This window comes from Pan troglodytes, chromosome 6, assembly GCF_028858775.2.
Source record: "Pan troglodytes isolate AG18354 chromosome 6, NHGRI_mPanTro3-v2.0_pri, whole genome shotgun sequence".
In the NCBI taxonomy this organism is placed as follows: domain Eukaryota; kingdom Metazoa; phylum Chordata; class Mammalia; order Primates; family Hominidae; genus Pan; species Pan troglodytes.
Genome location: NC_072404.2, coordinates 123,022,767 through 123,047,551, shown reverse-complemented (window position 1 = coordinate 123,047,551; position 24,785 = coordinate 123,022,767). Strand labels below are relative to the sequence as shown.

The 24,785-nt window shown below is 42.1% G+C and overlaps 1 protein-coding gene across 1 annotated transcript in view; it reads right to left on the bottom strand.

Moving 5' to 3' along the window:
- SLC26A4 (solute carrier family 26 member 4) overlaps window positions 1-10,186 on the bottom strand; it is a 58,485-nt gene extending 48,299 nt beyond the window's left edge. The window contains exons 1-3 of the mRNA XM_009453969.5: window positions 9,987-10,186; window positions 8,132-8,298; window positions 6,504-6,643 (exon numbers count right to left, since the gene is read on the bottom strand). Of these exons, the coding sequence (XP_009452244.2) occupies window positions 6,504-6,643; window positions 8,132-8,298; window positions 9,987-10,004 (325 nt within the window). The 5' untranslated portion in view covers window positions 10,005-10,186. The remainder of the gene's footprint in view (window positions 1-6,503; window positions 6,644-8,131; window positions 8,299-9,986) is intronic.
- Between the last annotated feature and the right edge of the window lie 14,599 nt (window positions 10,187-24,785).

The following is a 24,785-nucleotide window of genomic DNA, read 5'->3' as shown; positions in this document are numbered from 1 at the left end:
CTTTCCTTCCTCTACCCTCAGAAGGCAACAATTATCCTGAATTTGGTGCTTATTATTTCCAGACATTTCATTATACTTTTATATAGATAAATATTTATGTGCCTAGTAAGATATTTACTGAAATATCAATGGGTTATCTGTATGGTAGGATCAGAGGAGACTTCTAGTTTGTGGTGGAGGTATTTTTTCATGTTCCTTATATGTATTTTCTAGTTTTCTACAATAAGCATTCATTCATTCAACAACAGTTGATTATGCACCTACCATGTGTCAGGCACTGTTAAAACAAAGTCTCTGCCCTTGTGGAGTTTGTATTCTAGAAAAATATATCTATTAGTACAATTGTTTTAATATATAAATTACAAACAGGAATTGCAATAGTCAGTAGTCCCAACAGCATGGAATAAAATAGGAAGGTGACTCCACAGAAGGAAGATAAGAAAAGAAGGAGCAGGGGATGAAAGCACAACTTGTCTATTTCATATGGACATTTTTCAAGTCCTTCTCAAACTTCCATTTCCCCAAACTGGGCTCTGCAGTTCTTAATATGCCTGGAAAAGGGGAGCTTTTCAGTTTTCATATAGAGTGTCCCATTTAGGGACCACTACTACTCAAATATACTGGAATCATCTTTATTATAAAGAAACTTGGTACAACAGTTTTAAAATTACACAATTTGTAAAGAAATCTGGGGCTAGGTGTGATGGCTCATGACTGTAATCCTAGCATTTTGGGAGGCTGAGGTGGGAAGATCACTGAGGCCAGGAGTTCAAGACCAGCCCGGCCAACATGGTGAAATCTCGTCTCTACTAAAAATACACAAATTAGCTGGGGGTGTTGGTACATGCCTGTAATTTCAGCTATTCAGGAGGCTGAGGCACAAGGATAGTTTGAACCCAGGAGGCAGTGGTTGCAGTGAGCCAAGGTCATACCACTACACTCCAGCCTGGGTGAGAGACAGTCTCAAAAAAGAAAAAAAATTTGAAGAAATCTGAGCCATTGATTTAAATGATAGAATTTCTCTGTTGGTAGTCATGATTTATAGCATGGTGACAAATACTGGCAAAGCAGGTGCTAATAAACAGTTGAAATTTATATTAAATTTAAATTTCTTCTAAAGGTAAAGCCTTCCACCATGTGAGGACGCAGCAAGGAGACGGGCTGTCACCAGAAACTGAATCTACAGGCATCTTCATGTTGCAGAAATAAATTTCTGTTGTTTAAACAAACAAATAAATAAAAGTCAAAAGGAGAAAGCAGACAGCAGACTCCTTAAAGTTGTGAATAAAAATAGCACTACAAGGGTTGCATCGATCTTTTGCTGTCTGATGGGAATTTGTTTTAATAACAAAAATCACAAAGATCCCATCATCCTTAGCAACTTCCTGGCTTCCCAGTAACCTGAGCTGGTCTTCTTGGAGTTGTTCTACTACTCAGCTGCTCAGCCAGTGGTTACGGCATGGACATTGTCATCAATGGAAACCACACCACCACCTCCAAAATCTGAATTTTGAGCCTCTCTCCAGCTACAGCCTCCAAGCCTTCCAGCTCATCTACTGCAGAATCCTTATTGCAACATTTATTTGTGCTCACGAGGCTTCTAATCAATTAACCGATCCACTTTCTCCCTATCCTCCACACCTTCCTGTCTTCACTTCCACCCTTGCCCACACAGATTCCATGGAATTTTGCAAATATTCTTAACTCCCTTTTTTCACTCTCTCTTTCCTTCCTTTTCTTGTCTGGCAAAACCCCAATTTGGCTGACCTCAAACATCCACCTTATCCATGAGAGCCTTTGAGCAGCTAGATAAACTGGACTGAAGGCATCTACATCTGGGCTAACCAATTTCATGTAAAATGTGTGACCACAAGTGCTAGATGGGCACTCAACACTGCCTGGGGACCCAGTTACATTTCCTCAGGGGGTGTGCCTTTCCTCTCCTTGAGACAACTATTCAAACCTCCCCTACTTACCTCAATCTGCCCAAACCCTTCTCCACCAGACTCAAAGTTAAGAGACATATTCTGCATTTAATCGAAAACACAGAATCCATGAGATGCTCCCAAGTTACTTTTCATCAAAATTTCAAACCTGTCTGCATCTACACCATTTGGGCTATCTTCCTTTGAAAATGGAAGAAATATCCCTCCTGCCTTTAAGGAGTAATTCTCCTAGTTCCGTTCTCAAACCCCTCCACGTTTGCCCCTTTTTACTACTTTGCTTCTAGTTATTTCTCTTGTACTTCTTGCACCACAGATCTCTTTCTTTCTACTAGGTCATTCCTATCGGTTCACAAATACGTTCTAGTATCTCCCATATTAAGAAAAACAAATTCTCCCTTCACTCTGTCTTCATCTCTTATCTCCCTCTGATTCATGGCAAAACTTCTTAAAAGCAGTCTGTAATCCTTCATCATACCCCACCCCTCAGGCAAATTCAACACTCTCAGCCCCTCTATGTGTTTTTTTTTTTTTTTAACCTTCTCTCTTGGCTTCTGATCCCACATTCCTTTGGTTGTTCTTTGTCTTCAACTTCCTGCACCAGGCTTTCTCAGGTTCTTGGCTGCCCCTCTCCTTGCCTTCCTAACTTCTAAGTACTCTGGCTCTCTTTTCGTCGACACCTGCCCTTTCTTCCTAGGTAATCACAGGCATTCCCACTCTTGTAAATATCACCTCTTCAGTGATGCTTTCCTGATTTTTATGTCTAGCCTAGACCTCCCCTCTAACCTTCACACTTGCAGTAGCTCCCACTTCTCTATGTGGCATCTCCACTTAGATGTCTCACCCCTGTGTCTCAGACTTAGCATATCCAAAAGGAAACTTGATTTCCTATCCCAAACCTGCTCCTCAGCCTGTCTTTGCCATTTAGATAAATGATGTAATGTTCTATCTGGTTGCTCAAGCCAACAACCTTGGAGGCATCAGTGATTTTCATCCACACTCATCATTATGTGTCAGTGATTCTTGCTGCACAATATATTCCTATCTTGCAGCTCTCTTCATAGCCTGCATCATCTGGTTCAAGCTGACACACCCATTCTCCCTTTAATTCACAGCAATATCCCCACAGGGCCAGGAATAGGGTGAGGCAAATGAGGTGCCTAGGGTACAGTATTTAAAGAGGCATCCTGAGAGTGAGTGCCTCCCTTACCTCATCCTAATCCCAGTCCTGCCTCAATTTATTTCATGGTTTACTCACCCTCCCCCACTGCACTCACCCACACTACAATTCTTCCTCTTCCTCCCTGGAAAATACTAAGTTTTCTGGCCTCAGGGCCTTTGCACCTTTACCTGGTACACTCTTTTTTTCTGCTTATCACATGGCTGTCTCCTTCTCATTCTCTTGTCTTTTACTAAATTTCACCTTCTCAGTAAGGTCTTCCTTGACCATTATATCTAAAATAGACCTCCCTTCCTGGCTGGGCACAATGGCTCACACCTCTAATCCCAGCACTTTGGGAGGCCGAGGCAGGCAGATAACTTGAGCCTAGGAGTTCCAGACCAGCCTGGGCAACATGGTGAAACCTTGTCTCTACAAAAAATACAAAAATTAGCCAAGCATGGTGGCACATGCCTGTAGTTCCAGCTACTGGCGAGGCTGAGATGGGAGGATCACCTGGGCCCAGGAGGCCAAGGCTGTGGTGAGCTGTGATCTCACCACTGCACTCCAGCCTGCGCAACAGAGCAAGACCCTGTCTCAAAAAAATATAAAAATAAAGACCCACCTTTCAAATTAATCCCTATTGCAGTATATTTAATCCACCACAATAGATATTGCAATCTATAATTATTTTTCTATTTATCTACTTATTTAATTCTCATCCCTACCCCTCAAAATAATTTTACAAAGCTCCATGAAGTCAGCACCTGTGCCTGTTAATGAACCACTGAGTGCACATGGCTGGATACCTGGCCTACAGAATTAGTTTATAAATATTTATTAAGTGAATGAATGATAAATGAATGTGTAACTGAGCCAGATTAACCTCCCAGAAATTCACCTTACACAGAAAACTTTATAGAGATAATGTTTCTAGAAAAGCATCTTACCCATAAAGTAAGGAACTACACAATAGACACCGGATTAAAATCCCAGCTGTACCACTTACCAGCCACGTGACCCTGGGCAAGATTTAATAGATTTTTTCACCTACTGAAAATGAAATAATAATAGACCTACCTAGCAGGATTGTTATGAGGATTAAATGAGATAGCTGGCAACATTCTTACTTAGCATAGTGTCTCGTGCTTATAAACAAAATGAATTCTTATAAGATACTTGTCTATGAAAACTGGGGAGACATGGAGCATGAACCACCATTTTTTATATAAAGAAGATTCATTATCAGGAATGCAATTCAATCTTTTTCACTAAATATACCATCTATTATGTGCCTGTCTCTGTGCTAGGCACCTGCTGAACAAACATGAATTAGGCATGGTTCCTGTCCCCCAGGAGTCACAGGGTGTCACCATGTCACAGCCCTTAGAGCACAGTGTAGAATACTTGGCATTGTTTAACTTAGGAACCACGCAGCCCATCCTAGTCTCTCTCCCGTCCACCTTTGTGATTAAGAACATGCTTGATCAGGCTGAGACTCCACCCTGGGTTCATAGGCCACCCTCCTTCTCTGCGGGCATCTACCTGGCCTGATCTGAGCAATCTTGAAAGCTCCATAGCCAAATTTTAGCTCACAATATTGCTCAACATTCATTACTAGCTTCTGAAATAGTCTATTTTCAAGCCATCCCCACCCCACCCTACTTCCCATCACTTGGCAAACTCAGACTTAGCCATCAGGGAAACTCAGCTTTGACATTCAACTTCCAGGAAGCTATTCAAGATCCCCTAAGACCGCTTTGAGTGAACCTCATTTGCACTCCCTTAGCAAGTAATTTGCACTCCCCTGCCACAGCCCTTATCACATTGAATTGTTTTCTCTTTCTCCATTGGACTATGAGTTCCTTGGAAGCAGAGGATGCATCTTATTCGTGTCAGCATACCTAGTGCCTGGAACATATTAGGTGTTTCACAAATTATAATAAATAACGAAATTTCTGTTTTCATGATTCAGGGTCTTTGGGAAATTGGTCAGGGTGTTGGGGGTGGGGCAGAAATGAGATGGTGGGGATAGGGGACAGAGGAGAATGCCATGCTGCTAGGCACCAACTATACAACAGATTTCTAAGATGCTTATGGGAATATTATGGTATGAACTCAGTTTATAAAAGAACAAATAACCGCCTATGTTGGCACATTTTCCCACACATTAAAATAAGAGGATGAATTTTTTTAAAAAGGGATGAGGGGCAGGCAAAACATTCATGTGGAGTCCAGGCTAGGAAGCTCCCTTCACTTTTCCTTAAGCCAGTTTCAAACTACACCTCAAGATCCATGTGTGGGAGGCTGGGCATGGTGGCTCATTCCTGTAATCACAGTACTTTGGGATACCAAGGAGGGCGGATCACTTGAGGTTAGGAGTTCCAGACCACCCTGGCCAACATGGCGAAACCCCATCTCTACTAAAAATACAGTAATTAGCTGGACATGGTGGCACATGCCTGTAGCCCCAGCACTCAGAAGGCTGAGGCACAAGAATCACTTGAACCCGAGAAGCAGAGAGGTTGCATTGAGCCAAGATCGTGCCACTGCACACCAGCCTGGGTGACAGAGCAAGACTCTATCTCTAAAAAGCAAAGCAAAACAAACCAACAAAAAAGATCCACGTGTGGATATAAAATAATTTAATGTGCTGCAATCATCATTTAAAAAACCTAAGCATAATAGAACAAAGTGAAAGATTAGCACATTGTTATAATAAATATTTCACAGGAACTTTAGATATATATGTATATATCAGGATGTAACACATTTCTTTTTTTTTTTTTAAATCTTGACTTGAAACTCTTTACACATTTCTTATTGAATTGTGGTCAATGAAAATAGAGAAGCTGGCTGGGCGCAGTGGCTCACGCCTGTAATCCCAGCATTTTGGGAGGCCAAGGCAGGCGGATCACGAGGTCAGGAGATCGATACCATCCTGGCTAACCCGGTGAAACCCTGTCTCTACTAAAAATACAAAAAATTAGCCGGGCGTAGTGGCGGGCGCCTGTAGTCCCAGCTACTGGGGAGGCTGAGGCGGGAGAATGGCGTGAACCCGGGAGACGGAGCTTGCAGTGAGCCAAGATTGCGCCACTGCACTCCAGCCTAGGTGACAGAGCGAGCCCCCGTCTCAAATAAAATAAAATTTTAAAAAATTGGGAAGCCACTGCCTAGTATATGCCTCTAAATTGGACCTCTGCACCTAGTGGGGCAGCAGTTTCCCAGGAAGAGAACTCTAAGGAAGGGGAGAAAAGAGGTGACTCTCTCCACTAAGGGGCTCTACAGGAAAGATACAGGCCTTGAAGGGTAAGCAAACATCTGTCACAGACCTATGGTAGCTGGGGAGAAGTGTTAAACTCCTGCTGGAGACCAGAACTCTCAATCCGCCAACATCTTACCTTGCAGCGTGGCCACTAGCCCAGTACTAACTCCCGAAATGACGTCACTAAGCAGCCATTCCTTGACTCGGTATTTGGGGAGCCACTCCAAGATGGGCACGAGACTCTTTAGCACACCAAAGGCTCTCTTTCTTGAACAACTGTCAAAAAGCAAGAAAACTGGGTTTTCAATCCAATCTCAGTCACAACCAATTTGCAAATCACAAAGTTATGAACTGGATTCTGCTGATGTTTATAACTATTTGGAAAAAGAATAAGAATTTCCTGAAAATAATAACCCTGAAGTGCTTACCATGCTTTTGCCAAGAACTGTATCTATCCTTTTAAATGCACTCTTCTAGAGAACACAGGATTAAGTGTCCCACCCCTCGCTCACATTTTTAATCCTCTGAGAAAATATTCCTACACAAAAACCTATTTTCTGGTCCAGCCAGAGACTGATGGATGTGGAGTCTCTAAATGGAGATTAATTTTCAGACTCCTAATCCAGGCGCCTTATTATTATCATTTTCTTTAAAGAAGATAAACACACTGAGTATATTTTGGCAATACAAGCCTGGAGCTAGTTTTTACAAAAATCTTAGCATGAGGAATGTATACCTTATACCTTGCTACTTGGTAGTTTTTAAATTCAATGACCTATAGATAAAAGAAAAATATCAAAAGTAGGTGGTATAACTCCTGATTTGAATAAATTGTTTTTTAATTAAGGCATTTATGGGACGATTGGACATTTTAATAATGACTCAATTTTTGATATTAAGAAGTTATTTTTAGATATTAAGGTGTGATCATGAAATGTGGTTATATTTTTTAAGAGTCTTTAAAGATATTCAGTAAAATACATAAAGACAGTATGCTATATGAGATTTGCTTAAAAATAATACTGGAGGGAGAAAGTAGGTGTAGATACAAGAAACAAGAGTAACTTGGATTTGATCACAGTTGAGGCCGAGTGATGGGTTAAAAACGGTGGGGGTGGGGAGTTCATTATACTACTACGTCTACTTATGCATGTATTTGAAATGTTCTATAATGAAAGGTTTTAGAAACTCTAATTTCTTTATGTTTGTGACATCTAGTTACGGCATGTTTGGGTTTAGAGACTGAGGGTGGCTTTCCCCAGGGGTCCCACAGCCTGCTGATGAAGTACTTGGCACACCCCGCGCTTCCCTGGGTTCTAGCTTGCATCCTGGTCTCTAACTGAATGGTAGCCCGCCTACTTAGCTTGAGTGTTTCAAGGACTCCTCCTGGTCAAGAGCTGGGTTTCCCTATTCATTTCATTTAAACAAGCTCCCAAGAAGGCAACAGGGACCCACTGTACCCCAAGAGGCACTCCAAGTTTCCTTCAGAGAGGAAAAAGAGAGATGGGGCTCCTAGAATCCACTCTCCCCAAAGGCGAGTTTCCCAGGTAAGTTCATTCCGGGCCCGAGACTGATGGAGCCACCCTCCGACCAGAAGGGCGGCGTGGAGGACCGGAGACGAAAGTCGGGCCTCTGGGAGAAGCAGCTGGCGCCCAGGGGCTCCGCCGCCCGCACCCCACTCTCGCCCGCTGGGGACGCCCTCCCCTCCCCAAGCCGTGGACGCCCCGCTCCGCTTCTCCCTACGCGGGCCCGCGCGGCCGCTACCTGCAGCACTTGGCCAGGCTCTCCCGCAGCGTCTTGCGCTCCTGCAGGCGCCGCTCGTGCTGTTGCTGGAAAGCGAGCTCGCTGTAGACCGGCCGCGACACCACGTAGCTGCAGCTGTACTCGGGGAGCTGCGGCGGCTCCGACCTGCCGCCTGGCGCTGCCATGACCTGCGAGCCAGAGGACAGCGAGGAGGGAGGAGACGCGGTAAGCGAGGACGATCGGAGGTGAAGAGCGAGGAACAGAAAGAACGGGATCACCTGTTAGCTGCAGCCAGGCCCCCCTGCACCTCGAGTCTGGTCCGCGTCCTGCAGCCCTCGGCGCTCGCGACAAGCGCCCCACGGCGCGCACGGCCAGCCTGCAGGGGGGCACCTGAGAACCTTCGGGTCTCGTGGCCTGCACCCGCTGCCCGGGGTTCCCCAAACTTGAAGAGAGTAAGCCCCTGCTCTGGGGGCTTCCCGAGTTCCACCCAGTCCCCTATGGCCCGCAGCCAGGGCGCTGTCCGCGTCCTGAAATCTCCCCCAAACCGAGGGGCTGGGGCAGGGGCCAAAGGCGCTTGCAAGGCTGGAAGGGGACACTGAGATTCCCTCCCTCCCCGCACCTGACCCGGGACGCAGCTCCAGGTGCGCACTGGAGGAGAGGTGCAGGCCCCCGGGCCAGGCGTGGAACCGTCAGGGCGCGCTCCGCGGGTCCCCAAGAGGCGGACGCTGCAGGCACATTCCAGCAGCTGTCGCAGCCCTCTCGGGGGCAGAACTTTCAGCTTATTGAGCAAGTCTCTCCCCTCGTCCTGTTTTCCGAGCAGCCTGTTCGCTCTCGGCGTCTCAGAAAGAAAGCTGTACTGCCCCCTGCCCACCTGATCCGTGCCCACTCAAGAGTCCCATCCGCAACCCTCGAGGCCTCCCCGGGAGTGGAGCCCGGGCCGGGCGGTGTGGGCATCTTCAGGGCGAACTCACCTGTCTCTGCTCGCGCCCCGCCCGGAATGCCCCGCGGACTACCCTTCCGCTGCCTTTATAGCGCTCTCAGAAGGCAGTGGGACGTTTTATTTACGGAGCAACAGACACCTTGGTCGAAGGGAAAGACACACACAGACTGCGGTCTTTCCCAACCGATCCTATCAGGAAAGAAATCCTACCCCTCCTGCATTCTTTCCCTTTCCCGAACCGGGAAGGCTGAGACTCTTACTGGCTGCCACGCAGGGGCCACCCGGATCCTCACTCATCCCGTTACTAATCTCAAGGGCTGCGAGGTCAGGGGCGGGCCAGGCCCTGTGGGACTCCTTAAAGAAGAGCAGAGCCCGCCTAGAGGAAGAGGTCCGCGGTCTCTGGGAGCCTGCCACAGGTGCTCTCATACCACATGGGGAGGAGAAGAGGAACAATGGCCAGGTTTCTATATTAATAAGTCCTTGAATTTCTAGAAAGTCTTTTAGGAGCATTCAATGGGTGGAGGATACAGAGAGTTCACGATTTACTCAGATTTTAGCCACTTATTCTACGTGTGCATATGTGTGTGTTTTATTTCACAATCCAAATCAAGCCGTCCAGGTGGCCCTTTCTTACCCACTAGACTCTGTTTTTTCTTTTTCTCATTCTCCTGGACAATCAGGGAAGGAATAAACTGGACTACATGGAAATCAAGACTATAAGAGAGGGAGGAGGAGCCGGAGCTATCCTACCTCATCAGTGTTTTGTCTTCTGTTGGGATGAACTTTGTTAAAACTAATGCATGGTTAAGATGAAAGGCAGAAGGAAGGGTTTGATAAACCAGAACATTCTCGCCTGATTGTTAGTGTTCTGAAGTAAATACAGAAGAGGCTCCAAAATACAGACCTCTGTATATCAACCTTCCGTAATCCACCTACCTTGCATATGCAGACCATGACAATTCTACGAGCTCCTGGAAACAGAACTCAGAACTCCTCCCCAGAGAACCCTGATGCAAATTCTCTGAAATGGTAGTCAGCATGTGCGTTTTCCTGAGAAGTGAATGAGTCAACAGCTTTCAACAGATCTTCAAAGGCTTACTTCACCCAATGAAGTTAAGAACCACTAAAGAAGAAACCTAAAAGGAAAATCCAGGTCATGAACTTTGCAATTTTTATTCACATACAGAGAAGAGGGGAGGAATGTCTTGTGTATGTTTCACTTATGTATACCACTGGTTCTTAATAAAGGGCTTTTTTTTGCCTCCAGAGGTCAATGCCTGGAGACATTTTTGGTTGTCACACCTAGGGAGATGCTATTGGGATCTAGTGAGTAGAGACCAGGGATGCTGCTAAACATCCTACAATGAAGTTTGCTATCACTCCAAGGTTTTGCATGCGACTTAAACTGTACATTTATTAATAAATTGCTACATGTACTAAAATATGTATCTCTCTCCATATATGTATATATGCGTGTATTTTTTCATTATTGTTGGATGTATAGCTCAACTCCACTACAACAGAGGAAAGTATTTGTTTTAAAGTAGAATCTGAATATACTCACTCTGTATACCCTCATCCATACCTTCAAGATCTGGTGAAAACACTATCTCTTGCAAGAACATTCTTTGATGCTGTTCAGAATTAACCCAGACCCTTTTCTGTATTCTCTTAATACCTTATCTGATCCTCTCTTAAGTTACTTCTCACTATCTACCTTAGTAACACAATTTTATTTACATACAAGTCCTCTCTCCCTCACTAGACAAAAACTTCTTGAGGGCAAGCACTGTGTCTCCTTTCAACCATTATTATCTTCTGTCATGTTTTTTGAACAGATTTATCTATAGCCCAAACACACCTTTTCAAAAAACTAAAAATTAATTTACATATTTGATCTAAGGCTTTGTTTTTCTCCATTAAGAGCATGCTGTGGATATCTTTGCAAGTGAGTGCATAAGGATTTTTCTTAACCTTGGAGATGGCTGTCTAGGATTTCAGAATATCAACTCATATTTGTAGCTCCATGGCAACTCACCTACACAACTCACAACTCTTTATTGAAGGCATTCTGTACCAATATAAATATAGTCCATATCCCATTCTAATATGGATTTCTGCTCCTTGTTGCTTGCTATTTTGAACACTTTTAGTCTGGTCCAGTCAGGCCTATAAACCACTTTGCATCAGAACTTGGCAATGGTTTGCTGGTTCAGAGGATTAAGGAGTGGGGTAAGGCTGGCAGAAGGACAGAAGAGAAAAGACTTGAATAACAACAGGAGGCAAAAGAGTAACTTAGCTTGGCTAATAGAATTCTTATTTGAAATGCATCTCTCTATATAAGAGTTTGGTTCAATAATCACAATATAATAAGTCCTGCATGTATCTGGATGAAGATAATTGCTTTTTTCTGTTCAATGCTTTTCTATAGCAGAAATAGCTGGGGCAGAACAAAATGGTATCTCTGTTATAGGATTCTATAAGGGTGTAGAACTGCTTTTCTCATAGGTAAAAGGCAGACCATTTGAATTTGGCTTTTTAAAAACAGAAGAGTAGGAGGAAATAACAGCTTGCTCTCTCCACCCTATTTAATTGTGATATTAAACACCTTAGATTACTCACTTGGGCTTTATAAGGCAACCTTCTCCTGTTTCACACAGAGCTGGGTGGTTCTTATTTATCAGACTTTTAAAATATTCAGGACTTCTTTCCAAAGAAATAGATGTATCACTTAAAAATAAATATCAGACAATATTATTGATACTTTACAGTACTTATTTAGCAGTTAATACTTTTTTAAAAGGCATTTTCTTATTTATCATTTAGGCATTTGCAGTGTAAGACAAACTCCCTTGTTTGATTACGCATTCACCTGTTCATTCATTCATTCATTCAAGGATTTATTAGGAAATTATTTGTGCTGGCTGTGGGTACAATGATGAACAAAAGCTTATACCCTGGCCTCATATTTATGGGTGCAGTAGACACTAATCAAATGGTCACAAAATGTGTATCTTATTTCACTGATTATAAAATACAGATTTTTCACATTTTATCAGGGTTCATGTTATAATTGATGATCTACTATATATTATAGTTTAATTGATAGCATATTTTGTGATTCATAAAATAATTATGAGTTTTATAATAGAATTCCATAATTAATAAAATATAGATATTTACATAAATTTATAGTGTATCTATGCCTTTTTTTCTTTTTTAGAGATGGGATCTTGCTATTTTGCCCAGGCTGGACTTGAACTCCCAGTCTCCAGAATAGCTGGGACTATAGGTGCACACCACCACACCTGACAGAGTATCTATGCTTTTGAGTGACTACGTGTGCTACAAGAATGATTTAATTGAATCCTTCATTTATTTAACTTAAGAGCAGTCAATCTTGCTACATTATTTTTGTCTGAGAGCGAATATTGTGGTATAAATTTTTTTTTTTTTTTTTTTTTTTTTACAATTTAAAATGTTCTCAAATCAGAAGAATTGCAAAAGAATGCAAACATGTTGGCTGGGCGCTGTGGCTCACAGTGTAATCCCAACACTTTGAGAAGCTGAGGCGGGAGGATCACTTGAGCCAGGCCTAATCCTGAGCTTTTATTTCATTATGCGTGTTAATTTTCTCAAGATAGCAAATGCTAAATTTTTGTCATACTTATACAAAAAGAGAACTGAACTGAACTTTCTTTCTATATTTCTGATCTCTTCTTCTCTGAGCAACTTATTGGGCTTATTCTCAGTAATCATACAGTTTTGCACTCAATTGTTTTCTTGGTTTTTTGTTGTTATTTTTATCTTGCACTCAATTGTTTTCTATTTGTTTACTGTATGCTACTTTATTTTCTTCTCCAGTTATAAGATATGCTCCCTAGGGACATAAATAGTATATGTCTTTTATGGTGTTACAAAAATAAGATGTGCCTATAGTAAATAATTTGGAAACTACATTAATGTATAATATAGTAATCACATTTTATCTCATTATCCAGATAATCACTGTTTTGCTTATTTCTTTTTTATTTATTCTTTCTATGCAGACATAGGTATACATTTTTATTAAAGTAAAATTATAATGCTAGTCTCTTTATTTCCCTACACAATACCTTGACAAATTATGACAATATAATAGGTACCAGACTTGTTAAATTATTGATCAATTGATTGCTTAACAATGGAATTTTGAGAAATATTTGGGTAGAAAAAAAAACTAGTTTTAAAAGAAGAGAATCCAACCCTTAAAACATCAAAAAATGAAATTATTTGTAAATATTATGTGGCAATCCATTCCATTTTAAACAACTTACAGTGTCAATAAAACTATAACTCAATAAATTTCTCAGGCAGAGCCCATCTGCCTCTTCTTTAATATGAATGCAAACTTGATATGTGGTTTAGTAAATTGCTAGAATGAAATGATGGCATAGTTTTGGGTTTTGAGGGGTTTTCTGTGTGTGTGTCTGTGTGTGTGTGTGTGTTTGTTTTAAACAGGGTCTGGCTCTGTCACCCAGGTTGAAGTGCAGTGACACTATCTCAGCTCACTGCAACCTTCACCTCCAAAGCTCAAGCCATTCTCCACTTCAGCCTCCCAAGTAGTTGAGACTATAGGCATGTGCCACCACACCCGGCTAATTTTTGTATTTTTTGTAGAGACAGGGTTTTGCCATCTTGCTCAGGCTGGTCTCAAACTCCTGGGCTCAAATAATCCTACCACCTCAGCCTTCCAAAATGCTGATTATAAAATGACATTACAGGCAGGAGCCAACAGCACTTGGCCTGGATGTTTTCTTTCTTTTTTTTAGAGATGGGGGTCTCACCTCAGTCCCTGAAGTAGCTGGCATTACAGGCCTGTGCCACTATGTCGAGCCAATAATGGCATAGTTTTCTAAGCAAAGAATAATTTCAGGACCCTTCCAAATTTCTTATTATTTAAGTGTATTGCACTTTTAAAGTTATCCTTGCATATCTTATCTCATGAAATCTGTGGTTTGTTAATGGAAGGAGAAAAGGGAAGCTTGAGGATTGTTTCAAGTAAACACTGATGTGCTGTGTTACCACGAGTTGGATGTTTAAGTATTCCATTCATTCGTTTAATTATTCATTCATTGATTCATACATTTATTTACTTACACCATGAGTATTTAGTGAACCCTTAACTTGTATCAAACACCATCTAAGTGTCGGGGATACAGCAGTGAACAAGTTTGTCAAAGTTCCTGCCTTCAAAGTACTTATATTCTAATGGGGGACAGTGATTATCAGCAAAAAAATAAATCAGATAACATTCTGTTGTGATGAAATGCTATGGGAGAAAGAGAAAGATGTCTTGTGGAATTATTGATGGAGCAACACACAGCAAGGGGAGGAGGAGGACCACCTTAGAGGGGGTGTTCAGGGAAGGCCTTTCTCTTTCAGAGGAAATGACATTTGAAGAGAGACTAAAGGATGAGAAAGAGACAGCCTTCCTGGAAGAGGAAACAGCAAATGCAAAAACTCTGAGTTAGGAAAGAACTTGATGCACTTGAGAAACAAAAAGAAGGCCGGCAAGACTGAAATCCACATAAGTCAGACCCGGGCACAGCAAACTGGACGTCCTCAGTATATATGTGGCAACTGAAACCAGGCATTTAGGGTGAGGAGAGAAGCAGATAAAAGACCAGCACCAAGCCCTCAGACGGTCCAACATTTAGAGGTCATTTATAGGAGGAGAGGAGGGGCCTCTTCTGTAAAATGCTGAGAATCTTTGAACTCAGGGGGTGAGGAAAAAAACACCTCTAAAATATTTTGAACTTCTTGCAGATACTTCTCTCAATAAAATTTCTTTTGTACCTGTATCTTTTAATGACACTTGTAAAGGGGAAAAAAATCTGAACATTTGAAACTTGTCCCTCTTTTTTTTTTTTTTTTTCTGAGACAAAGTTGCACAGGCTGGAGTACAGTGGTGCAATCTCGGCTCACTGCAATGTCCGCCTCCTGGGTTCAAGTGATTCTCCTGCCTCAGTGGTACAATCTTGGCTCACTGCAACGTCCGCCTCCAGGTTCAAGTGATTCTTCTGCCTCAGCCTCCCGAGTAGCTGGGATTACAGGCATGAGCCACTTTGTTCCAAGATCTCATCCAGGTTACCACATTACATTGGGTTGTCCTGTTTCCTTAGGCTCCACTTGGCTGTGATAGGTTCTCAGGCTTCTCTTGCTTTTCATAAACTTGACAGTTTGAGAAGTATTGGCCAAGTATTTTACAGGATGTTCCTCTTTTGGAATTTGCCTGGTCTTTCTCATTACTACCGTAGTGTTTTATGGGAGAAAAACCATACGAAGTGCCATTTTCATCATAAATTATCAAGGGTACATAGTCAACATGACTTATTGTTGATATTAACCTTGATCACCTGAGAGGTAGTGTTTATTAGGTTTTACCACTGTAAAGCAACTCCCTTTACCTCTCCCCTTTTCCATTCTTCTATAATCTCTCTTATTCTTTTTTTTTTTTTTTTTTAAGACATGATCTCATTCTGTTGCCCAGGGTGAGTGCAGTGGCACCTTCATGGCTCATTGCAGTCTCGATCTCCCAGGCTCAAGCGATCCTCCCACCTCAGCCTCCCAAAGTGCTGGGATTGCAGGCGTGAGCCACCTTGCCCAGCCCATTCTGCAATCTTCGGAAGGAAGTCACTATATGCAGCCTATGCTTGAGGAGTGGGGGGTTGAATTCCACATCCTTGAGGGTAGAATACCTAAATAAATTATTTGGAATTCTTCTGCAAGAGAGATTTGTCTCTTCTCCTCCATTTATTCATTTATTCAATTATTTCTTCATGTCATAAAATCATGAATATTTATTTTATATGTTGCATTATAAACCAACAGTACTTTTTAAGAAATCAAATTGTTCCAGGCTTGGCCATTAGGAGCTCTTTCAGTTGGCTTCTGTGCCCTTTGACATAGCCCCACCAATGTAGGGTGGTTTTGTCTTTTGGTTTTGGAGCATTTTCTTACTTTTTGGCACTGTAAGATGCTCCAGGCTGATCTTGTGTATTTCCTGTGTAAAATCAGCCATTTCTCAAAGGAACACTTGTTCCTTTTATCGGTGAATGGTATCAGCAACCAAGATCTGGGTGACAGAGTGTTCCCTGCTGCAGGGGAACTGTTGCTCTAGGCCCTTTCAGCTGACAGAGCAAAGAAATATGTGTGTATATTAACCAAGGCATATATACACATCAATAATATTTCTATATCTAATCATCTATATTTCTATTAAATTAAACATAAGTTCATACTAATTAAGAGATATTTTTATTTTATAGTATTTTGTACTATTTGAGGTGATGTTTTAATAGGTCAATTTGTTACTTTGTCAATCATTTTAAAAGAAATTATATTATGTTTGAAATGCCCTAGTGATAAGATAAATTATATATACGTATGTCTTGATAGTTGTGGATTACTAGATGCAAAACAAATGGTCTACTGGTATTGTTTGTTTGTTTGTTTTAGAGACAGGGTCACACTCTGTCACCCAGGCTGGAGTGCAGTGGTGTGATGATAGCTCATTGCAGACTCCATCTCCTGGGCTCAAGTGATCCTTCCACCTCAGCCTTCCAAATAGCTTGGATTACAGGCATGCACCACCATACCTGGCTAGTTTTTAATTTTTTGTAGAGATGGGGTCTCACTATGTTGCCTAGGATAGTCTTGAATTCCTGGTCTCAAGTGACCCTTCTGCCTTGGCCTTCCAAAGTGCTGGGGTTTACAGGCGTGAGCTACCGCGCTTGGCCCCTGTAAAAAATTTTGTGAATCAAACTTCTTTAAATATGTTAGGAGAATTAGATGATTAAGATAACTCACATGAGTTATTCTTTTATTAAATAAAGAATGAGGCCAGGCCCAGTGACTCATGCCTATAATCCTAGCATTTTGGGAGGCTCAGAAGGAGGACTACTTAAGCCCAGGAGTTTAAGACCAGCCTGGGCAACACAGTGAGACCTCATCCCTAAGTAAATAAATAAATAAATAAATAAATAAATAAGCCAGACATGGCGGGGTACATCTGTAGTCCCAGCTACTTGAGAGGCTATGGTGGGAGGATCACTTGAGCCTGGGAGTTTGAGGCTGCAGTGAGCTGTGATCACACCACTGCACTCTAGCCTGGGTGACAGAGTGAGATCCTGTCTCAAAAAAAAAAAGAAAAACAAAGAATAATCACCACATGCTTTCGTATGTTGCATGACACCTCAACATGGTAAAAAATGAATTAGTTCGAAGATGGCCGAATAGGAACAGCTCCAGTCTACAGGTCCCAGCATGAGTGACGCAGAAGATGGGTGATTTCTGCATTTCCAACTGAGGTACTGGGTTCATCTCACTGGGGAGTGCCGGACAGTGGGTGCAGGACAGTGGGTGCAGTGCACCGTGCGTGAGCCGAAGCAGGGTGAGGCATCGCCTCACCTGGGAAGTGCAAGGGGTCAGGGAATTCCCTTTTCTAGTCAAAGAAAGTGGTGACAGACGGCACCTGGAAAATCGGGTCACTCCCACCCTAATACTGCACTTTTCCAACGGGCTTAAAACGGCACACCAGGAGATTATATCCCACACCTGGCTTGGAGGATCCTACGCCCATGGAGTCTTGCTCATTGCTAGCACAGCAGTCCGAGATCAAACTGCAAGGCAGTAGCGAGGCTGGGGGAGGGGCGCCAGCCATTGCCAAGTTAGTTGTTTGATTAGGTAAACAAAGCGGCTGGGAAGCTCGAACTGGATGGAGCCCACCACAGCTCAAGGAGGCCTGCCTACCTCTGTAGGCTCCACCTCCGGGGGAAGGGCACAGACAAACAAAAAGACAGCAGTAACCTCTGGAGAATTAAATGTCCCTCTCTAACACCTTTGAAGAGAGTAGTGGTTCTCCCAGCATGCAGCTTGAGATCTGAGAACGGGCAGACTGCCTCCTTAAGTGGGTCCCTGACCCCCGAGTAGCCCAAATGGGAGGCACCCCCCAGTAGGGGCAGAATGACACCTCACACAGCCGGGTACTCCTCTGAGACAAAACTTCCAGAGGAACGATCAGGCCGCAGCATTTACGGTTCACCAATATCCGCTGTTCTGCAGCCACTGCTGCTGATACCCAGGCAAACAGGGTCTGGAGTGGACCTCCAGCAAACTCCAACAGACCTGCAGCTGAGGGTCCTGACTGTTAGAAGGAAAATTGACAAACAGAAAGGACATCCACACCAAAAATCCATCTATACGTCACCATCATCAAAGACCAAAGGTAGATACAACCACAAAGATGGGGAAAAAACAGAGCAGAAAAACTGGAAACTCTAAAAATCAGAGCGCCTCTCCTCCTCCAAAGGAACGCAGCTCCTCACCAGCAATGGAACAAAACTGGAAGGAGAATGACTTTGATGCGTTGAGAGAAGAAGGCTTCAGAAGATCAAACTACTCCGAGCTAAAGGAGGAAGTTCGAACCAATGGCAAAGAAGTTAAAAACCTTGAAAAAAAATTAGACGAATGGCTAACTAGAATAACCAATGCAGAGAAGTCCTTAAAGGACCTGATGGAGCTGAAAACCACGGGACGAGAACTACATGATGAATGATCAAGCCTCAGTAGCTGATGAGACCAACTGGAAGAAAGGGTATCAGTGATGGAAGACGAAATGAATGAAATGAAGCGAGAAGAGAAATTTAGAGAAAAAAGAATAAAAAGAAATGGACAAAGCCTCCAAGAAATAGGGGACTATGTGAAAAGACCAAATCTATGTCTGATTGGTGTACCTGAAATTGACGGGGAGAATGGAACAAGTTGGAAAACATTCTGCAGGATATTATCCAGGAGAACTTCCCCAATCTAGCAAGGCAGGCCAACATTCAAATGCAGGAAATACAGAGAACGCCACAAAGATACTCCTCAAGAAGAGCAACTCCAAGACACATAATTGTCAGATTCACCAAAGTTGAAATGAAGGAAAAAATGTTAAGGGCAGCCAGAGAGAAAGGTCGGGTTACCCACAAAGGGAAGCCCACTGGACTAACAGCTGATCTCGGCAGAAACTCTACAAGCCAGAAGAGAGTGGGGGCCAATATTCAACATTCCTAAAGAAAAGAATTTTCAACCCAGAATTTTCATATCCAGCCAAACTAAGCTTCATAAGTGAAGGAAAAATAAAATCCTTTACAGACAAGCAAATGCTGAGAGATTTTGTCACCACCAGGCCTGCCCTAAAAGAGCTCCTGAAGGAAGCACTAAACATGGAAAGGAACAACTGGTACCAGCCACTGCAAAAACATGCCAAATTGTAAAGACCATCAAGGCTAGGAAGAAACTGCATCAACTAACGAGCAAAATAACAAGCTAACATCATAATGACAGGATCAAATTCACACATAACAATATTAACCTTAAATGTAAATGGGCTAAATGCTCCAATTAAAAGACACAGATGGGCAAATTGGATGGTCAAGACCCATCAGTGTGCTGTATTCAGGAAACCCATCACACGTGCAGAGACATACATAGGCTCAAATTAAAGGGATGGAGGAAGATCTACCAAGTAAATGGAAAACAAAAAAAGGCAGGGGTTGCAATCCTAGTCTCTGATGAAACAGTCTTTAAACCAACAAAGATCAAAAGAGACAAAGAACGCCATTACATAATGGTAAAGGGATCAATTCAACAAGAAGAGCTAACTATCCTAAATATATATGCACCCAATACAGGAGCACCCAGATTCATAAAGCAAGTCCTTAGTGACCTACAAAGAGACTTAGACTCCCACACAATAATAATGGGAGACTTTAACACCCAACTGTCAATATTAGACAGATCAACAAGACAGAAAGTTAAAAAGGATATCCAGGAATTGAACTCAGCTCTGCACCAAGCGGACCTAATAGACATCTACAGAACTCTCCACCCCAAATCAACAGAATACACATTCTTTTCAGCAGCACACCACACCTATTCCAAAATTGACCACATAGTTGGAAGTAAAGCACTCCTCAGCAAATGTGAAAAAACAGAAATTATAACAAACTGTCTCTCAGACCACGGTGTAATCAAACTAGAACTCACGATTAAGAAACTCACTCAAAACTGCTCAACTATATGGAAACTGAACAACCTGCTCCAGAATGACTACTGGGTCCATAACAAAATGAAGGCAGAAATAAAGATGTTCTCTGAAACCAATGAGAACAAAGACACAACACACCAGAATCTCTGGGATACATTCAAAGCCGTGTGTAGAGGGAAATTTATAGCACTAAATGCCCACAAGAGAAAGCAGGAAAGATCTAAAATTGACACCCTAACATCACAATTAAAAGAACTAGAGAAGCAAGAGCAAACACATTCAAAAGCTAGCAGAAGGCAAGAAATAACTAAGATCAGAGCAGAACTGAAGGAAATAGAGACACAAAAAACCCTTCAAAAAATCAATGAATCCAGGAGCTGGTTTTTTGAAAAGATCAACAAAACTGATAGACCACTAGCAAGACTAATAAAGAAGAAAAGAGAGAAGAATCAAATAGATGCAATAAAAAATGATAAAGGGGATATCACCACCAATCCCACAGAAATACAAACTACCATCAGAGAATACTATAAACAACTCTACGCAAATAAACTAGAAAATCTAGAAGAAATGGATAAATTCCTCAACACATACAGCATCCCAAGACTAAACCATGAAGAAGTTGAATCCCTGAATAGACCAATAACAGGCTCTGAAATTGAGGCAATAATTAATAGCTTACCAACCAAAAAGAGTCCAGGACCAGATGGATTCACGGCCAAATTCTACCAGAGGTACAAGGAGGAGCTGGTACCATTCCTTCTGAAACTATTCCAATCAATAGAAAAAGAGGGAATCCTCCCTAACTCATTTTATGAGGCCAGCATCATCCTGATACCAAAGCCTGGCAGAGACACAACAAAAAAAGAGAATTTTAGACCAATATCCTTAATGAACATTGATGCAAAAATCCTCAATACAATACTGGCAAACCGAATCCAGCAGTACATCAAAAAGCTTATCCACCATGATCAAGTAGGCTTCATCCCTGGGATGCAACGCTGGTTCAACATACGAAAATCAATAAATGTAATCCAGCATATAAACAGAACCAAAGACAAAAACCACATGATTATCTCAATAGATGCAGAAAAGGCCTTTGACAAAATTCAACAACGCTTCATGCTAAAAACTCTCAATATATTAGGTGTTGATGGGTTGTATCTCAAAATAATAAGAGCTATCTATGACAGACCCACAGCCAATATCATACTGAATGGACAAAAACTGGAAGCATTCCCTTTGAAAACTGGCACAAGACAGGGATGCCCTCTCTCACCACTCCTATTCAACATAGTGTTGGAAGTTCTAGCCAGGGCAATCAGGCAGGAGAAGGAAATAAAGGGCATCCAATTAGGAAAAGAGGAAGTCAAATTGTCCCTGTTTACAGATGACATGATTATATATCTAGAAAACCTCATCGTCTCAGCCCAAAATCTCCTTAAGCTGATAAGCAACTTCAGCAAAGTCTCAGGATACAAAACCAATGTGCAAAAATCACAAGCATTCTTATACACCAATAACAGACAAACAGAGAGCTAAATCATGAGTGAACTCCCATTCACAATTGCTTCAAAGAGAATAAAATACCTAGGAATCCAACTTACAAGGGATGTGAAGGACCTCTTCAAGGAGAACTACAAACCACTGCTCAATGAAATAAAAGAGGATACAAACACATGGAAGAACATTCCATGCTCATGGGTAGGAAGAATCAATATCATGAAAATGGCCATACTGCCCGAGGTAATTCACAGACTCAACGCCATCCCAATCAAGCTACCAATGACTTTCTTCACAGAATTGGAAAAAACTACTTTAAACTTCATATGGAACCAAAAAAGAGCCCGCATTGCCAAGTCGATCCTAAGCCAAAAGAACAAAGCTGGAGGCATCATGCTACCTGACTTCAAACTATACTACAAGGCTACAGTAACCAAAGCAGCATGGTACTGGTACCAAAACAGAGATATAGACCAATGGAACAGAACAGAGCCCTCAGAAATAATGCCGCATATCTACAACCATCTGATCTTTGACAAACCTGACAAAAACAAGCAATGGGGAAAGGATTCCCTATTTAATAAATGGTGCTGGGAAAACTGGCTAGCCATATGTAGAAAGCTGAAACTGGATCCCTTCCTTACACCTTATACAAAAATTAATTCAAGATGGATTAAAGACTTATATGTTAGACCTAAAACCATAAAAACCCTAGAAGAAAACCTAGGCAATACCATTCAGGACATAGGCATGGGCAAGGACTTCATGTCTAAAACACCAAAAGCAATGACAACAAAAGGCAAAATTGACAAATGGGACCTAATTAAACTAAAGAGCTTCTGCACAGCAAAAGAAACTACCATCAGAGTGAACAGGCAACCTACAGAATGGGAGAAAATTTTTTCAACCTACTCATCTGACAAAGGGCTAATATCCAGAATCTACAATGAACTCAAATTTACAAGAAAAAAGCAAACAACCCCATCAAAAAGTGGGCAAAGGATATGAACAGACACTTCTCAAAAGAGACATTTATGCAGCCAAAAAACACATGAAAAAATGCTCATCATCACTGGCCATCAGAGAAATGCAAATCAAAACCACAATGAGATACTATCTCACACCAGTTAGAATGGTGATCATTAAAAAGTCAGGAAACAACAGGTGCTGGAGAGGATGTGGAGAAATAGCAACACTTACACTGTTGGTGGGACTGTAAACTAGTTCAACCATTGTGGTAGTCAGTGTGGCGATTCCTCAGGGATCTAGAACTAGAAATACCATTTGACCCAGCCATCCCATTACTGGGTATATACCCAAAGGATTATAAATCACGCTGCTATAAAGACACATGCACACGTATGTTTATTGCGGCACTATTCACTATAGCAAAGACTTGGAACCAACCCAAATGTCCAACAATGATAGACTGGATTAAGAAAATGTGGCACATATACACCATGGAATACTATGCAGCCATAAAAAATGATGAGCTCATGTCCTTTGTAGGGACATGGATGAAGCTGGAAACCATCATTCTCAGCAAACTATAGCAAGGACAAAAAACCAAACACCGCATGTTCTCCCTCATAGGTGGGAACTGAACGATGAGAACACATGGACACAGGAAGGGGAACATCACACTCTGGGGACGGTTGTGGGGTTGGGGGAGGGGGAGGGATAGCATTAGGAGATATATCTAATGCTAAATGACGAGTTAATGGGTGCAGCACACCAACATGGCACATGTATACATATGTAACAAACCTGCACATTGTGCACATGTACCCTAAAACTTAAAGTATAATAATAATAAAATTAAAAAAAAATGAATTAGTTCCTTCTTCCAACCCCATTTTTTAACTTACTCCTTCTCTTGGCTTTCCCATCTTGGTGAATGGCATCCCAATCCCATCCATCCCATTGCCCAAGCCAGAAATGTAGCAGCCACTTCGATTCCTTCTTTTCTGTTCTTTCATGTCATCTATGGTCAAGTCCACATTTTGAATAGCTCTCCAGTTCTGTCTGCTTCTGTCCCTTTCCACCACTGCTGCCTGGGGTCAGTTTAGGATTACCCCAAAGCAATAGCATCCTAATAGGTCTCTTTGCCTCTTCTCTTGTTCTACTCACAAATTATTCTCCAAAGCAGCCTCCAAAAGTCTAAGAAATGCAAATCAGGTCAGGTTCCTCCTTAGTTTAAAATCTTTCAAAGGCTCTCCATTGCCTTTGACAGGGCATTGCTAATGCCCTGCCTTTCTATGCACCCATGGCACTGAGCTCTCTTTTATCTCTGGACCTGGTGACTTGCTTCTTCCTCTGCCTGGAACTCTTTCCCCCTTTCTCCATCCCTCACTTCTTAGTTTAGCGTTCCCTTTGATAGTTACTTCCCTAATAACCAAAGGCAAGGTTAGATTACCTTCCTACATATAACCTTAACACTCTTAACTATGTGTGTACTTACCACACTGAAGAGTACTTGTCTGAATCCAGTATTAGACTATAAACTTCCTGAAGGTAAGGAGTTTGTTTTTACAGAGACAGGGTCTTGCTCTGTTGCCCGGGCTAGAGTACAATGGTGTGATCCTAGCTCACTGGAGCCTCGCCCTCCTAAGCTCAAGCCATCCTCCTGCCTCAGCCTCCTGAATTGCTGGGACTACAGGCACATGCCACTGTGCCCGGTTAACTTTTAAATTTTTGTTAGAGATGAGGTCTCGTTACGTTGCCCAAGCTGGTCTTGAACTCTTGGAATCAAGCAATCTTCCCACCTCAGCCTCCCAAAGTGCTGGCATTACAGGCATAAGCCACCACCCTCAGCTAGTAAGGACTTTTTAAAGAATATAGTGGAGACACGTTTTCTCAGTTTCAGTCCTAGCTCTACCATTTTCTATCTGAGTGACCTTGAGCAAGTTATTTAGCTTCCCTTGACTCAATTTTATCATCTTTAAAATAAGATTATGTGAGAATACTACCTATCTCATAATGTTGGTGTAAAAAATAGTTGCAATGCCTGGCACATAGTAAGTACTTGATAAATGTTAACTATTATAATTGAGGTCTGGAGCCCTGGGAGCAGTTTAAGTTAGATCTTGGTATATTTTGAGCTTCATTCCAAAAAAAAGGTACATGAGTATATGTATATGCTATTTGATGTTGCCAGG